Here is a 19,045-nt window from a genome sequence, read left to right as displayed (position 1 = left end):
CCCCCCAAAAAAAAGAACAGTAATAAACTATAATCCACTAAATAGAGTTCATACCAATGACTGTCAGGTAGGAAGAGATGACTGATAGGTAACAAACACACACACATAGAGGGATGGATGACACATGAATAAAAAAATACAGACACCAAAACATAAATTTTAAAATACATTTTCAGAAATGTTGTCATTAGTTGGTTTCATCATTGCGGGCATGTCACAAAGTGTACTTACACAAACCTAGATGATACAGCCTAATGCTCCTAGGCTACAAATCTGCACAGCCTATTACTATACTGAGTACTATAGGCAACTGTAGCACAGTGCTAAGAATTTGTGTATCCAAACATATCTAAACATAAAAAAGGTACAGGAAAGGTATGATATTATAATTTTACAGGACAACTGCCACATATGCATCTTTATACAGCCCATGACTATGTGTGTACACACACATACACACTATACACATATATCACACACATACATATATATATATGTATTTGGTCTTTGTCCCTGGTTCTTGGCAGAGAGTTCCTAACATCCTTGGAATTTGAGTGATAAAAGTACCTTTTGGCGGGGTGTGGTGGCTTATGCCCACAACCCTATCACTCTGGGAGGCTAAGAAGGAGAATCACTTGAGCTCAGGAACTGGAGACTAGATGGAGCAAAAATGAAACCTCATCTCTAGCAAAAATAGAAAAAGTTAGCTGGGCTTGGTGGCAGGTACCTGTACTCCTAGCTACTCAAGATGCCAGGGTGCAATGAGCCACTGCATTCTACCAGGAGCTTTTTTAAGAAAAAAGTAAAAGCATCTTTTGTTATTCAATAAGAAGCCCTTTAGGCTCCATAGCACAGTGGTTACAGCACCAGCCACATACTCCAAGGGTGGTGGGTTCAAACCCAGCCCTAGCCAGCTAACCAACCATGACAACTGCAACAGAAAATAGCCAGGTGTTGTGGCTACTTGGGATGCTACTTGGGAGGCTGTGGCAGGAAAATCACTTAAGCCCATGACTTTGAAGTTGCTATGAGCTGTGAGGTCACAGTACTTTACTAAGGGTGACATAGTAAATCTCAAAAAAAAAAAAAAAAAGTCCTTTAGCCCACACTGTTGACAAACTGACTCACGGTAGGTCCTCAAGTAGTTCCAAAGGCGGACCTAGCCACCAGAAGGATCAAACATGTGATTAGAGAGCTGGGAACTTCAGAACCACCCTCCACTACCACCCTTGTTTCCAAGGAGAAGAGGGTAGCTGGAAATTGAATTAATCATGTGACCAATGATGATCGGATCAATCATCCTCATGAAATAAAGCCCCAGATAAAAACTCCAACAATGATACTTGAGAGACTTCCTGGATAATGAATACACAGATGTTCTAGAAAGGGGACACACCTAGAAAGGACATGGATGCTATCTTACCACCCCTACCCTGCCCTATGTATCTCTTCCACTTGGCCGTTCCTGAGATGTAACTTTTATAATAAAACTATAACCATAAATGATTTCATGAATTGTGAGTCATTCCAACAAAATATCTAATGGGGTAGGAGAGAAAGAGATGTGGGTATCCTAGAGACCTCACTTGTAGCTGGCATCTGAATGGGAGCAATCTGGTGTGACTGAGCCTTTGACCTACGGAGTCTGTACTCACTCTGTCATTAGCATCAGAAATTGAACTGAACTGCAGGATGCTAGTAGGTATCAGAGAACTGTGACTGGAAGACCACAACACAGATGTGTGTAAAGGTTCTTCCTTATTGTAGAATGCCAAAGGGCAAATGTGGACTCTATTAGATAGAGTTGAACTATCAGAATTCCACAACTATCACTGTAACCTGTCCAATCTTAAGATCTCCCTTGCTCTTACAATGGCTGTTTTACTATGCATGATTTTGTAACATCATCATCGATCATTTGGAAAACTACTGGTTCCATCGCAGTTAGACCTTTTAAATGCTGGCAACTCAGTCTAAATATTACCACCCCCCTCATCAGAAAAGTTTCTCAACCCAGAGAAGCATCAAGCTATCTGTATATTTAAATATTGCTTAAAATTAGGCTTAAATTATCAGTACAACAAATTATCAATTGTTTTTCCTTAAGGTAACTTCATTTCTTTTCAGGAAAGTGTCTGCTAAATATTCGAGTCTGAATAACCAAATTTTGTTCTTTAAAAATAGTGCTCCATGAAAAAAAGAGGCTAGTTCAGTTAACAACGCAACCAGACAAGTGCTTTACCTTTAGATAAATATCACACTTCATTAGGCAGAAAACTTTAGAAGTACATTCTTAAAAAAAGCTTTACATTTTATCACACAGAATATTAGACATTTAATATACGCAAGGGTCAAGCTTCAATAAAATACTTTTTTGTATTTCATTATTATCTTTAGTGAAACTGCCTTTTTTACTCTTTACTGTGAGCACATGGTGGTGATGACTGTAACTACTAATGCAGTTTTGTGTTACCATCTTACTTCATAATAATATGCAAGCAGTTTTCCCACCATTGCTTTCACACGAATAGTGCAAATGTAACAGAGGAAAAAGTCAAATAATTGTAATATTATTATGAAAATTGTTTTATCTTTGTAGAGCCTAGAAAGGGAATTGGGGACCATACCGTACACTTTGAAAAATGCTGCAACACTTGGTACTGCCTCTTACATTATCAACACATAGTTCTGTTAGAATGTTAGGTTATGCTACAACTCATTAAACAACTTTGAAAACATTTCCTATTACAGAAGAAAACCAGATAAACACAACAGTATAATAACTTTAAAAAGTTTCACTGTTTTCCTAAATTTAAACATTATAAAATGTGCCTACTGTTAAATAATATGTAACAAAGACCAAACTAATACTCAATATCTAAGTAATATTTAAAAGATTTAGAATATGAGGAAAATACTTAACTGAAACCATTTTTCACTAGGAGTCTTAATATGTTTCAGTCTTTTCTTCAGTTATTTCACTTTTTATAAAACGACCACCTTCACATGAACTATAAAATGTGTCTCTTTATAAAGCTGTATATCATTCAGTGCCATATGACAGATTTTTAAAAGGACATTGCTAAATACCTTCTCCCTGGAGAGGCTTTCCAAATGTGAAGTCAGACCACTTATTTCTTTGTCTTTCTCTGCCAATTGAAGCTGCACAGAGAAAGAAATTATCATTAATTTTTTCCATTATCTATTCCTTCCTCATACTTTGAGATCTACCTTATTCTATAAAAATAATTCCTGTTAAGTCCACGCATTTACTTTTTTCTTGAGACAGAGTCTTGCTTTGTCACCCTCAGTTGTGGCTCACAGTTCACAGCTACCTCAAACTCTTGGGCTCAAGCGACTCTCTTGCCTCAGGCTCCCAAGTAGCTGGGACTACAAGCGCCAACCACAACACCCGGCTATTTTTAGACATGAGGTCTCACTCTGGCTTAGGCTAGTCTCTGAAATCCTGAGCTCAAGGGATCCATCTACATCAGCCTTCCAGAGTGCTAGGATTATAGGCATGAGCCACTACACCCAGCCTTAAAATACATCTATTTTCCTCAGTTCTTATTCTTTGACTTCTCTGAATTACTCATTATTATAAACCAACTTCCCTCATTCTTACAACTATTTCTCCTGCGTGTATAAGAAATTACATCAATATTCACATCCTTCCATGTCCTTTTTGTCTGTTTTTCCTTCTCAATAACAAATAAGGGTATTCTCCCAAGTTTCTTCTTTAGCCTCTTCTCTCTGTATTCTCTCTGAAAACTCACTGTCTTCCATGCTTTCAACTACCATCCCCATGGGAATAAATCCAAAATATTTACTCATTTACCAGTTTCTCTCCTTCCCAAGTTCCAAATCTGCCTTTTAAAATTAATAGTTAGATATATTTTCATGGTCTTTCTTGCATTATAAGGGCAAAACCTCCAAGACTACTTTCCTCTCTGTGTTAACAGTTATCAGTCTTGGAACACACTGTGATTTAAGTTCAGAAACTATGTCAGAGCACTACTCCCCTTCTCTTCTTTTACTCCCCAGCACTTTCAATCTCTAAGCCATTCATTCAACAACCGCTCACTGATCACCTATTACAGCATACACATTAAAGGATACAAATACAAATAAAAATCATTCCTGTTTTTTCCTGGAATACAAATAAAAACCATTTCTGTTTTTTCCTGATGTTCCCTAAAGATGTCTTGCAAAGTTTCTTTTGTAGACTCATCTCCTATTCAATGGTAGGTGACCAGAGACGGTACCCAAAAGGAGGTGACTGCTACCAATTCATTCTAAGACTGTTTCCACCTGATTTCCTCCCCTTCAAACCCTTCCCACTTATAAATCCCCCTCAGTGTTATGAACTATTTTCAAAGAGACTCATTCTGGTTGGTCCTTTTTTATCCTAGGGAATTTCTTAACAATAGGTAGCACCCAAATTCCATTTTAGGCTTTACAAAATCAAGCTTCAAGCTATCGTTCAATTACAGTCACTCAAGATTGCTCACAATTCCCAGCCTATGCTTTCCACTTTTGATCTTCAAACCTTCAAACTTTAGAATGCAGTTTCTTTCTTTTCCAAGTTCCATTTCTCCTCCTCCCCTCCAGTTTGGTCTTTCAATGGTCTAGTTTCTCCATAAAGTCTTCCGCCTAAGTATACAACCCTAAGGTACTCAAACTTATCAATCATGTGAAGCTTTGTCACATTTTGCCTTATCTACTCAGTGTTAGTCTTTATCAAAACATATAAATTAGGTGAAAAGACACTAAATATTAATACAAAGTCAAGCACATTTATTAGCCACATCCTCTTAAATACACTGTTTACTCTCAATGGTCACTTTACTGTTAATGAAGTAAAAATACTATCTGTTTAACTTCTCATGATTTGACATGGTTGCATATGGTGGAAAATGAGAAACCATGTAGACATTACCATCATACTTCTTGTAATCTCTATTAGATTATGAACTCTTTAACTATAGCACTGGTTAATAAGCAAAGAAACCTTTTACATAAAAATTTATGATTTACACTTGATAAATAATGAGGGAAGTTGACAATTATTGAAAACAATATCCATACGGATCCCAGAAATAATAAGGTTGTAAAATAAAAGTTTCAAGACAACATTCTGACAGTAGATGAAGTTTAAGAAGGGCTATCTGTAAAATTATCCTAGCCTATTATGTGCCACCCTCTCTGGCCTTAAAATAGATCAAATTATACTTTATTCTTTAGAAGGAATATATATATTCCTTCTGTATAATAAAATATATATATATTTTAGACAGAGCCTCAAGCTGTCCCCCTGGGTAGAGTGCTGTGACATCACCGCTCACAGCAACCTCCAACTCCTGGGCTTAAGCGAGTCTCCTGCCTCAGCCTCCCAAATAGCTGTGACCACAGGCACCTGTCACAACGCCCGGCTATTTTTTGGTTGCAGCCGTCATTGTCTGGCAGCCCTGGGCTGGATTCGAACCCGCCACCTTAGGTGTATGTGGCTGGCGCCTTAGCCACTTGAGCCACAGGCACTAAAGCAAGAAGGAAAATATATACACTTACCAATTAGCTAGACACCTTCTTAATTTTCTTCTCTAACATTCTCTTACAGATACCATTTATTATTTGAGTTTGCTACCTTATGTTATATTGGCAGAAATAATTTTCATTAATTAATATCTTATCCCTTACTTTGCAGTATTTCAGTTGAGATCACAGTAATACACTTGGGTTATAAATTTTGAAACTCTAGCAAAAGTTTCTTAAAATTATTGAAGATACCCTCATATTAACCTGAAATAATTTTACTTAAAAAGAATTAGAGATTATGATATATGTTATTATACTCCAAAAAAAAGTCAAGACCTTTTTACATACATGCTATTGTTTACTTCCAAATGAACAGGGGAATAATGAAATGGCAAGTTTTCATTGTTAAAAACAAGCACAATTAAAAGATATAATTTTAACAGCCATCTTAATCAACAGAATTAAAGACATGACAGCAATGCATATGGGGATCCATTCTCTGAATTCAATGAAAATACTATCTCAATTATCCAGTTTAAAATGTACACTAAAAATTATAGGTAACACTTTCAGAAGTATTAGCTACTATGTCTCAAGTTTTTGTACAATGAGGAAACTTACTTTATAATTGTCTTCTACTTTAACTAGTTCAAGTTTTACATTTTCAGCAATTTTCACCTGTTCTTTCCATTTCAGCTCCATTTTTGCAAGTTCGTCAGCATATTTATTGCATTTTGTTGTCTCATCCTAAATGAAATTAGGATAATTACCAAAAGATTGTAAGTTGATACAGAGAAAACATCTATACAGACATACTTAGCTACGTGTTGAATACTCACTCTTAACAATATTTTAACAGTATAAAAACTGAAATAACCAAATGTCTATCAATAGAAAATTGAATAAATTATTTCACATCCACATAATAAAATAGTACATATCTATTTTCAATCATAGATGTACAAGTAAACAAGAAAAAATGTCAAGATACATTAATTGAAAACAGCAAATTACAAAAACAGAAGATATAGTATAATCCCATTTTTGTTTGTAAGTTGTTTTGTGCCATCACATATGGTGTCTATGTCAGTGTTGTATAGAAAAATATAAATCAAAACATTAAAAGCTCTTATGTCTGAGATCAGGAACAGGGAGGAACTCTGTACCATCTCTATTCCTTATTTCTATAAGCCATAACATTTCATAGTAAGTATATATTCACATTTGCAAAGGGAGAAAATAAAAATCATTGCTGTTTCTTCCAGATATTGATAAATAAAACTCTGGGATTTCCTGACCCAGATAATTTCTGGCTTGAGTTATACAGAACTCTTCTCTACAACCCAGCTCATGATGAAGGAATTACAAATCATGACAAAAAGGTAAATAGGTCAATTTCATTTGAAACATTTTCGTTTAAGGTGCTTAAGGAATTCACTGGAAGGAAAGTCTTTTAAACAAATAATGCTACATCAACTGAATACCAAAACAACACATTCCATATGTCACACCATACACAAAAATTAATTCAAAATGGTTCATAGCCCTAAATGTAAAACCTGATTATAAAACTTCTAGAAGACAAAATAGAAGCAAATGTTTCTCAGAACATAAAAGACACAAAATGGTAAGTGTGGTGGCTCAAGCCTGTAATCCTAATACTCTGCAAGGCCAAGGTGGGAGGATTGCTTGAGCTCAGCAGTTGGAGACCAGCTTGAGCAAGAGCAAGACCCCATCTCTACTAAAAGTAGAAAAACTGAGGAAAAAGAATCTCTTGAGTCTAAGAGATGGAGGTTGCTGTGAGCTATGATGCCATAGCACTCTACCCAGGGTGACAGAGTAAGACTCTGTCTCAAAAAAAAAAAAAAAAAACAACAAAAGAAAAAGACTTGTATCCAGAATAAAAACAACTAAAGATGAAAAATGCAACATTTTTAATGGCAGAAGATTTTACCTCACACACAAAAAAGATAAACAGATGTCCAATAAGCATAAAAGGAAAGATGTTCAACATCAAGTCATTATTTAAATGCGAATTAAAACCACAATGAGGTATCACTACACACTCACTAGGCTATGTAAAATGGTACAGCTACCTTGCAAAATAGTTCCAGTCACACTTTCACCTACCATACCTCCCAGGCATTTCACTCCTAGATATTTACCCAAGAGAAACAAGAAACCATTATGTCCATAAAAGACTTGCATATAAATGTTCTTGACAGCTTTATTTGTAAATTAAAAATATATATACATATCCATCAACTGCTTACGAGATTAACAAATGATATATCCATATGATGGGTTACAACCTCAGCAATAAAAAGGAATGAACAATATAATCAACAATACGGATAAATCTCAAAATAATTATGCTCGAAGAGGGCAGAAAAAAGTGCATAGTATGTGACTCCATTCCATAAAATTGTACAAAAGGTAAGCTAATAAGTAGTGGCAGAAAACAGGACAATGGCATCCTAGAGACAGGAACAAAGGAAGAGATGTGGCACAAATGAGTACAAAAAAACTATTCATGATGAATAGTTTTGATGAAACTATTCATGATGAATAGTTTTGATGAAACTATTCATGATGAATAGTGATGAAAATGTTATCTGGACAATGTGAAATTTCATGACTGACAAAAATGATCAAATTGCACACTTCAAATAATGTGCAATTCTACAGATTTCAACTGTATCACAATACAGTTGTTAAAAAACATACCTTTACAAAGTTTTTGGTAGGAAGAACATTATTCTACTTCTTGTCAATAATACTTCTATACACAGTAATAATATTTTTTAAAATACTCATCTAGAATTGTTTCATCCTTAATAAACAACTACTTTGAATTCAAGGGTAAAAGTATCCAAAATCAATCCTACAGAAGGATTCTCTCGACCAAATAAAAAAAAGTTCACTTTATAGAGTTTAAAAGATTTCATTATGTATAAGGGATTCATAAAACATTTTAAATTAATTACCATAGTAATTAATAAAGTACAAACTTTATTCTATAGCTCTAAACACCCACATACACACACTCCACATGCACACAGGCATACATACACCAAACTATTTAATTCAACAAAACTCACATACACAAACACAAAGCATCTTTTCCTCTACACTCCAAGTTAGGTATAGAAAAGAAACATTTTCCCATGTCCTTTCTAGGAGTGAATGCTACCACAAAAAGGTTACAAAACTGAAGTTTGAATGATACTGTTTAAAATAATCAAAGTAAATAAGATCATAAGAGACAATTCCTGTGGTTAGCATTCCCTTTTTCCACTGTGTAAATTTGGTTACTTTAAGATATGGTAAATTCTTTGCTATTATTACAGTAAATAAAAAGAAGTGAGCTGACATCTGGTCAGTCTCCATTCCCCCTCTATGAAAGTCTTTCCTTGTCACTGCACTGGCCTCTTCTCCTTTCCTACAGACCCTCACCCCGGTTCTATGCCAGTACCTCCCACTGTGCTGTAAACCCTGCTATATTTCTGGACCTTAGTTTTCTCTTGGGCAGCAGGCAGATGAACCCAGATGTGGAACAGTATTTTCACTGTGGGAGGCCAAGGCAGGAGGATTGCTTGAGGCTAGGAGCTTAAGATCAGCTTGAGCAACAGCAAGACCCTGGCTCTACCAAAAGCAGAAAAAATTAGCCAGGTATGGTACCCAGAAGCTGACACAGGAGGATCACTTGAGACCAGGTATTTGAGGTTGCAGTAAGATGTGACGGTGCCACTGCCATCCAGCCTAAGAGAAAGCAACATTCTGTCTCCAATCAATCAACAATAAATAAAATTAAATTAAAAGAATACTTCTTTATGAAGTTCAAATATCCCCATGAATTTTTGGAATAAAATGATACAATAATTCCCAACTTCAATTAACTACTTGTCCATTATCCAAACAAGAATATTTTATTAACTGAAAAGAAAGACTTTAGGATCATGGTTTTACATACCAGCCTATATGAACAGGTAAACGACCCCCCCCCCACGCCCCAAATCATCCCAAAAGCAAAAAAACAAAACTAAATAACACTACATGCAGATGGAAAAGAAACCCCAGGATCCCAATCAAAACAATAAAGACAAGCCCAGACATTTACATTTGATAAGTCTGTCTTTCACTTACAAGAGAGCTTAACCTACCTGCAAAAGTTGTTTACACTTATTATACTTTTCTGTTTTGTCAGCAATTTCTTTGGTCATTTCACAGACTTGCCCCTTTGTTACCACATCAAACTCTGCTTCTGCTGTAACAAGGCAGAAAATGAGATTGTTTAAAAGTATTTTGCCCTTTATGTTACCTTCCAGTTCAAAATAACTTAAAGGTCAGTATATTGCATACTGAATACTGAAGGAGAGAAACATTTATTCATATCCTAAATAAACAAAGAAGGAACTATATAAACTGTAGGTGAAGATTTTTAAATGTCAATTTGTCCAGAAATAAGTTTATATTCAATAATGAAAGGCTCATTCTATCTTTTTAAAAATAGGCTAAAAATAGTTCTAAAATGGCACAAAAATTATTCTTATTAACTAGACAGGAGAAGTAGCAAAACCGTATCTTTGAGATTACCTTTTTTTTAATTATTATTTTTTTTATTTTTGAGACAGAGTCTCACTTTGTCACCCTCAGTAGAATAGCTCCTTAAACTCTTTTTTTTTTTTTTTTTTTTTGAGACAGAGCCTCAAGCTGTTGCCCTGGGTAGAGTGCACCTCCAACTCCTGGGGTCAAGCGATTTTCCTGCCTCTGCCTCTCAAGTAGCTGGGAGTACAGGCTTCTGCCACGCCTGGCTATTTCTTTGTTGCTGCCATCATTGTTGTTTGGTGGGCCTGGGTTGGATTCGAACCTGCCAGCTCAGGTGTATGTGGCTGGCGCCTTAGCCATTTGAGCCACAGGCACCGAGTCAAACTCTTGGGCTCAAGTGATCCTCTTGCCTTAGCCTCCTAAGTACAGCTGGGACTACAGGCACCTGCCACAATGCCTAGCTAGTTTTAGAGTCAAGGTCTTGCTCTGGCTCAGAATGGTCTCAAACCTATCAGCTTAGGCAATCCACCTGCCTCGGCCTTCCAGAGGCCGTGAGTCCACCAGAGACAAAGACCACCTCCCAGTGGTCCCGTGAGCCACCAGAGACAAAGTTTCACTATGTTGTCCAGGGAGACTTCTGAACAACCTCTCTGGCTGAGATACGTTTTAAATCAAGGTGTCCAACCTCCCCTCACCCCCACCAAATTAGAAGAATAAGAGTTGTCTTAGGCCACCCATTAAATATACAAACACTAAGGAAAGCTGACCTGGAAAACAAAAACAGATCTGTGCATACTTTTCATATATCTGAAAGTTAAACAGGCCTAGTCCTTCATTACAATTCACTAAGTTGTTCATTAAGTAAATATACTCTAATACCACACTAGAGCACTATGGAGGGTACACAGAAATGGGAAAGCTAGATCCTATCCTACAGGGGCTGAACCTAAATTAAATATTTAACAGTCCAGGATATTTACATTTAAAAAGACTAAAGCACCAATTACCCCACACACTAATCAAGGAAATATACTTCCTCTTAGCACTTTGTATAGAACAAAAGCCAAGAATTGAATTTTTATTTTTTATTCCATTAAATCTATGGAATTTGTAAGCATTTTATTTCTGGCATTTTAATTTTGTAAGGGGGGAATCCTATTTTCATGTTTCTCTCATTTTTTTGGTTGTTGTTCCATAGTCACACATTCATCTACCATACCTCCCAAGCTGTTTTGAATCAGTAGGTTACTTCTTCCTTCATTAAGTTTACCTGTTGGCCTAATGTACATGATGCAATGGTACATTTCAAAACTATTAAGAAATGAGTATAATTGTGATGGATGTGTTACTTAGTTCAATGTAAACATTTCACATTGTATATCAAAGCAGTACCCTGAGCCCCATAAATGCATCAATGTACAAAGTTATGATTTAATAAAAAATAATTTTTTAAAAAAGTTTACCTGTTGGCTGATAAGTTAAATTTGTTTTTTTAATTTATTTATAGAACAGATCAGAGAGAGATACAAGTTGAATACTTCAACATGAAATTCGAATCCTAGGTTTTCACCTGTACTGTATTTTTTTCACTTTTATGCAAATTTGACAATACAAGTATAACCTAAGCAAGTAAGTCAAAGGCACTAGCTCATGTCTAACACTTTGAATATTCTCATGAAGGGATGTATTAATTACACTCACATTTAGTGTATCACCATACGCACGACTTTATTTTACATTTATTCCTTTATTTATTTTCCCTTTGCCTCCTTCCCTCACTCATAAGGATTTTTTGATAAGTGTCCTGAAATTCTTACACACTAAAGAAGGCACTGTAAATAAACCACCTTTAAGGAAGGACGCTACACAAAAAGTCTTAAAGATGTTTACCTCCAGAAGGTGATGGCTTTCTGTCTGTCACAGAGGCAGAAGTGGCTGGGTCTGTGTTTACTGAAGCATCATTCACTTTCTGTTGAGTCCCAATTTTCTTTGTGAAGACACTATTATTATTGATCTACGAAAAACATTAACAACAAAATGTTCACTGAATAAATCCTATGTCTTTTTTTTTTTTTTTTTTTTTGAGACAGAGCCTCAAGCTGTCCCCCTGGGTAGAGTGCCATAGCATCTCAGCTCACAGCAACTTCCAACTCCTGGGCTCAAGCGAGTCTCCTGCCTCAGCCTCCCAAGTAGCTGGGACCACAGGCGCCCGCCACAACACCTGGCTATTTTTTGGTTGCAGCCATCATTGTTGTTTAGTGGGCCCAGGCTGGATTCGAACCCGCCACCTTAGGTGTACGTGGCTGGTGCCTTAGCCACTTGAGCCACAGGCACCGAGCCCCTATGTCTTTCTTCTAATAGCAATGCAAATAATAATCATAAAAAGAAATCCTGAAAAGTCCACTGAAAATGCTTGTCTTAACATCCAACAAAGCCTAAAGTTATACACATCATTTTCCTAACTGACCTAAATGCTGTAGAAATATTTTTTTGCTTTTTCTTATGAAATCATCAAAACACCCCCCAAACCAGCCATACACAGAAATCTCAAAATCTCACAAGTTTTCTACTACAAACCAAAATCTATACATGAGTCAAATTTAAAATACAATTTTTGTTTCTTTCACAAAGCCTTCCTCCTTTACTACATGTACTCCTTGCTTCTTTGTCTCCTGACTTGAAGAAGACCAGGAAAAAATATCATCTGTATCATATGGTATAAGAAAACTGTGGTGATACTTTCCAAGTTTTAAATGTCTCTTCTACATTTCCAGAAGTTCTTTATATAGTAAGCCTTATATTTTAAGTACAATTCAAAAACCCACATTAATATATACATGTAACTCATAACAAAACCATTTTCTCTGCTTTATTACATACAAATCTGCCTACTTAATCCCAAATGCAATACAAAAGAATCAGCTAACACTCTTTAACTCCTTCTAATATAGGACATAAGCAACACACAAGAATTTGCCAATAACAACTCAGAAACCATCTAATACCATAGTTCACTGGTGAACTACTCCAATGAGGACAGGTGTCCCTGTCATGAGAGATACAATAATATGTATTGAATTTAAGTGACAAAGATATTCATCAAGAACTTAGAGGAAAATGGGCTGATGAAAAACAGGGATCTTTCTCCTTTTTTAAATTTTAACTTGCTACTGCCCTTGCTTCCTTTGTTAGTTATCTAGTAAATGAGAACTCTAGATTTCTAGTTTTAAAAAGAGTTGCCATTATAATATTAGGCCAATGACTTGAAATCAAACAGAAATGAATATTTAAAAGACTGATATTTAAAATATTATAAATTTGATTTACAAACAAAAATACTGATAAAGAAAACATGTTGCTTCATATGAATTCAATAATACTTACTGTCGGGTCTGAGAGTTTGTTTATTTGTTTTTGGAGTCGCTGGCATTCCTTAAATTTTTCTTTGTAGTGATCTGCAGCCATCTGAAGACGTAGTCTCAGATCTTCAACTTCTCTTCTCAATTCATGTTCCAGTGTATCAGTCTTTTCCTAAGAAAGAAACAAATACTCTAAGAGAAAAATAAAAATCTGATACGTTATAATGTTGTAGCAAATCCCAACTTTACTTTTTTTCCTGGTTTACCATAGTGTTGATGCAGTCACAAGTTAACTTATGTTTTCATGCACAGAGGATTGCAAGTTAACTTGTGTTTGTACTTGCATGAGCTACTGCTATTTTAAAAATACAGGGTGATGGGCGGTGCCTGTGGCTCAAATAAATAGGGCACCAGCCCCATATACTGGAGATGGTGGGTTCCAACCCAGCCCCAGCCAAAAACTGCAAAACAAACAAACAAACAAAAAACCCACAGGGTGATGTAGGATATTATAAAAGCTTTCTTGATAGCATCACCATAATAACAGCCAGTGACATGGGATAACTTCTGCATAAAATTGCCAATCAACAATGTGTTAATATTTGTTTCAGGATTGTGGCCACAGAACAACATTAGCTCTCCTAAAAATCCAGACTTAGATTCTTAGGAGTAAGGATAGAGGGAAAAAAGCCACCTCCTAAGGAGTAATTATTACTCTCAAATAATCATCACACCATTTTATATAACTAGTAAATAAATTTTAAACAAAGCAATATATATCTGACATCAATACATTTAATTAATAATACAGAACCTCTTTCTATTAGGAAATTCATAGATTTTCTTAAAGCATATATTAATTTCAACACAATAAATTACAATGGCTAGACAAAATGAACGGAAATTTGAATTCTCTAATATGGATCTGACCTGACTTATTTTAACACAATTCACTCTTTTGTGAGCTTGTGTTTTTTTAATCAACATGGAAATTAAAAATTAACTTGCTTTACCTGATCTTTTTTCACAGAATTTAGTTTAAGCTCTGCAACTGCATCAGCGAGCTGCTTTTTCACTTTCTCATTTTCCAAGCGTGCGGTGTGTAGATCTGCCATCGTTCTGTCCCGCACATTGACAGCATCACTTAGTTCTTTAGTCAGAAAGATAACTTTTTGCCGAGTTGCCTGAACCTGTTCCTCTGCCTTACGAAGTTGTTCCTTTAGAAAAAATGTATCTTCCTGGAGACAGAAGGTAAATATACTTGTAATTGAACCATTCAAGTAAAAAACAGAACCAGAAACAATTTCTACATATATTTCAACAGATCCAAAAGTTTAAATATTGCTTTTCTATTCATGACTTTAGATGGTGTGTATGCCCATAAGAAATTCAACATGTGGCTCGGCGCCTGTGGCTCAAATGGCTAAGGCGCCAGCCACATACACCTAAGGTGGCAGGTTCGAATCCCCAGCCTGGGCCCGCCAAACAACAATGATGGCTGCAACCAAAAAATGGCCAGACGTTGTGGCAGGTGCCTGTGGTCCCAGCTACTTGGGAGGCTGAGGCAGGAGACTCGCTTGAGCCCAGGAGTTGGAGGTTGCTGTGAGAGTGATGCCATGGCACTCTGCCCAGCGGGGATAGCTTGAGGCTCCGTCTCAAAAAAAAAAAAAAGAAATTCAACATGTGACTTTTTAAGATTCCCCATATATGCAGAAGTACACAGGTACTGGATATCACTGCTATTACTTTATATACATGAGGAAATAAAATACAGGAAATATCCAATGCTTAAAAGACCTGGCTAAAAGGCTCAAATGAAAGATCTTGTCCCCTAGAACCAGCTGAAACTATAGACCTTCATCGTTTATAAAGACCAGTAAAAATAATTTCAAAAACTTCTCCATGGCTCAGTGCCTGTGTCTCAAGTGGCTAAGGCGCCAGCCACATACACCTAAGGTGACAGGTTCGAATCCAGCCCGGGCCCGCCAAGCAACAATGATGGCTGCAACCAAAAAATAGCCAGGTGTTGTGGTAGGCGCCTGTGGTCCCAGCTACTCGCTTGAGCCCAGGTGTTGGAGGTTGCTGTGAGCTGCGATGCCACAGCACTCTACCCAGGGGGACAGCTTGAGGCTCTGTCTCAAAAAAAAAAAAAAACTTCTCCATAACACTGCAAAGTTTGATTCAAAGAGGCTTCCTACTTTTTAACCTAAAATACGTCCAATAAAATATTAAGCTAACATTTCAGATGATTATGAAAAGACAGAATAGATTTAGGAATTAGTTTCAAAACAAATTACTGGTATGCCAGTAGTAAAGACCAAGTACTGGGAAAATGAAAAGTAATTAGCACCTCTTAATAAATCTAAAAGTACAGTATCTTTAAAAAGTTAAAATTGCCATGATGAAATTATTTCTTTTAATATTAACTAGACATTATAAGTACAATAAATATAGTTTATTCAATTTTCCCATTTCTAATTCTGGTACCAAATATAATGTTAAATCAGAAAAATTGCACCCCAATCTTGGTTATTAAACTGTTAGCCCTGCAAAAAGAAATGAAATTATTTAATACTGACATATACAAGATCTTTGTAGACAAAACACTAATAGATCTAACTATACAGATACTGTCAACTTCTATTACATCAAGAGAAAAAGAGAACTAGAAGAAATTATTTGTAATGTATTCAAAAAAAGACATAATACTACTCTGATATAAGCAACTTCTCTAATCAATAAGGAGGAACTCAATCCAAAAACTAAATAAAAGGCCAAAGGCATGAACATGGAATTTTTTTTATGTTCATGCTTTTTTTTTATGTTTAGTTTAAGTCCCGTTTGTTTACTTTTGTTGTTGTTGCAGTTGCCACGGGAGTCTTCACAAAATCTTTCCCCAGGTGATTACCTTCACGTGTTTTCCTCACACTTTCTTCAAGGATTTTTGTTGTTTCATGACTTACATTTAAATCTCTTACCCATCTTGAATCAATTTTTGTATGTGGTGAAAGGTGAGGGTCCTCTTGCAGTCTTTCATATGTGGTTATCTAGCTCTCCCCCACCATTTATAGAATAAGGATTCTTTTTTCCCCAGTTACGTTCTTGTTTGATTTATTAAAGATCAGGTGGCTGTAAGATGTTAGTTTCATCTCATGGTTTCCTATTTAGTTCCAAATGTCTATGTCTCTATTTTTGTGCCAATACCATGCTGTTTTGATCACTATGACCCTGGTCCAGATGGCTTCACACCAGAATTCTACCAAACCTTCAAAGAAGAGCTTATACTCATACTGCAGTCACTCCAAAAAGTTGAGAAGGAAGAAATCCTCCCCAACATGTTCCATGAAACAATCATCACCCTGATACCAAAACCAGGAAAAGACCCAATTAAAACCTCAGACCAATTTCACTAATGAATATAGATGCAAAAATTCTCAATAAAATCCTAGCCAAGAGATTACAGCTACACGTAAAAAAAAAAAAAATCATACATCACGACCAAGTAGGTTTCATCCCAGGGACGCACAGCTGGTTTAACATATATAAGTCTATAAACATAATTCACCACATCAACAGAAGCAAAAACAAAGACCATATGATCTTCTCATATCATATGAGATGCAAGAAAAGCATTCGATAAAATCCAGCATCCTTTTCTAATTAGAACACTTAAGAACACAGGCATAGGTGGCACATTTTTTTAAACTGATCGAAGCCATCTACAACAAACCCACAACTAATATTATACTTAATGGTATAAAATTGAAAGCTTTTCTACTTAGAACTGGAGCCAGACAAGGTTGTCCTCCATCACCACCAGTATCCGACATAGTGCTGGAAGTTCTAGCCAAATACAATCAGGCAAGAGAAGAAAATAAAGGGCATCCAAATGTGGGTAGAGGAGGTCAAACTCTCTTTGCTGATGAAATGATCTTAGAGAACCCCAAAAACTCAACCGCCAAGACTCCCGGAAGTGATCAAAAATACAGTAATATCTCAGGATATAAAATCAATGTACATAAATCAGTAGGCTTGTATATGCCATTAACAGCTAAATTGAGAAACTAATTAGAGACACAATTCCCTTCACACTAGCTTCAAAAAAAATGAAATGCCTAGGAATATACATAACAAAAGAGGTGAAAGACCTCTACAAATAAAATTACTGAAACCCTAAGAAAAGAAATAGAAGATAATTAAAAAGTGGAAGAGCATACCATCCTCAGGGCTGGGAAGAATCAACATTGTAAAAATGTCTATACTTCCCAAAGCAACCTACAGATTAAATGCAATCCTAGTTAATATAACATCGTATTTTCAAGGTTTGGAAAAAAAATGATTCTTCGTTTTGTATGTTACTAGGAAAAAACGAATATAGCCAAGGCAATTCTTCGTAATAAAAACAAAGCTGGGGTCATCACTCTACCAGACTTTAGGATGTACTACAAAGTCATAGTGATCAAAACAGCATGGTCTTGGTACAAAAATAGACATAGACATTTGGAACCAAATAGAAAACCATGAGATGAAACTAATATCTTACAGCTACCAGCTCTTTGATAAATCAAACAAGAGCATACACCAGGAAAGAGAATCCATATTTCTATGTTGAGTAAATGGTGTTGGGAGAGCTGGGTAACCACAGGTAAAAGACTGAAACTAGATCTGCACTTTTCATCGCTTATAAAAATGGACTCAAGATGGATAAAAGATTTAAAACTGAGGCAAGAAACAACAAAAATCCTTGAAGAAAGTGTGGGGAAAACACTTGAACATATCAGCCTAGGGAAAGATTTTATAAAGAAGACTTCCGTGGCAATTGCAACAAAAATAAAACAAAAGGGACTTCAACTGAAAAGCTTCTGTATAGCTAAGGAAACAACAACCAAAGCAAAGAGACAACCTTCAGAATGGAAAAAGATATTTGCATATTATGAATCAGACAAAAGCTTGATAACTAGGATCTATAGAGAACCAATAATCCTATACATCACTGGGCATGAGGGATTAGAACCTCCTCTAAAGACAACAGACTAACGGCTAACAAACACATGGAAAAAAATGCTCATCACCCCTAATCATCAGAGAAATGCAAATCAAAACCACCCTGAGATATCACCTAACCCCAGTAAGAATGGCCTACATCACAAAGTGTCAAGGCTGCAGATGGTGGTGTAGATATGGAGAGAAGAGAACACTTTTATACTGCTGGTGGGACTGTAAACTAACACAATCTTTTTGGAAGGAACTATGGAGACTCCTCAAAAAACTCAAATTAAACCTCCCATTTGATCCTGCAATCCCACTGCTGGGCATCTACCCAGAAGAAAAAAATAGAACTTTTATAAGAACATTAGCCTCTTAATAATTCACTAGACTATTACAGCTCAAGTTATAATAACCAAAATTGTGAGGCTCGGTGCCTGTGGCTCAAGCAGCTAAGGCGCCAGCCAAAAAGTGGCGGGTTCAAATCCCCCAGCCCAGGCCTGCCAAACAACAATGATGGCTGCAACCAAAAAATGGCCAGGCACTGTGGCGTGCCTGTAGTCCCAGCTACTTGGGAGGCTGAGGCAGGAGACTCGCTTGAGCCCAGGAGTTGGAGG

The 19,045-nt window shown here is 36.3% G+C and overlaps 1 protein-coding gene across 4 annotated transcripts in view; it reads right to left on the bottom strand.

Annotated features, from left to right (window-relative positions):
- The window catches only part of TAX1BP1 (Tax1 binding protein 1), a 101,982-nt gene that overhangs the window by 25,488 nt on the left and 57,449 nt on the right, over positions 1 to 19,045 (bottom strand). For 3 of the 4 annotated variants that reach the window (XM_012804368.2, XM_003788536.2, XM_023512487.1), the window contains exons 9-14: positions 14,456 to 14,680; positions 13,468 to 13,614; positions 11,974 to 12,097; positions 9,699 to 9,802; positions 6,157 to 6,282; positions 3,091 to 3,162 (exon numbers count right to left, since the gene is read on the bottom strand). In XM_012804368.2, the coding sequence (XP_012659822.1) occupies positions 3,091 to 3,162; positions 6,157 to 6,282; positions 9,699 to 9,802; positions 11,974 to 12,097; positions 13,468 to 13,614; positions 14,456 to 14,680 (798 nt within the window). The remainder of the gene's footprint in view (positions 1 to 3,090; positions 3,163 to 6,156; positions 6,283 to 9,698; positions 9,803 to 11,973; positions 12,098 to 13,467; positions 13,615 to 14,455; positions 14,681 to 19,045) is intronic. The other variant, XM_023512486.1, reaches the window with a different exon arrangement.

The sequence above is a fragment of the Otolemur garnettii genome, unplaced genomic scaffold, assembly GCF_000181295.1.
Source record: "Otolemur garnettii isolate 467f Iridium unplaced genomic scaffold, OtoGar3 scaffold00028, whole genome shotgun sequence".
In the NCBI taxonomy this organism is placed as follows: Eukaryota; Metazoa; Chordata; class Mammalia; order Primates; family Galagidae; genus Otolemur; species Otolemur garnettii.
This window is presented reverse-complemented; position numbering and strand designations above follow the sequence as displayed.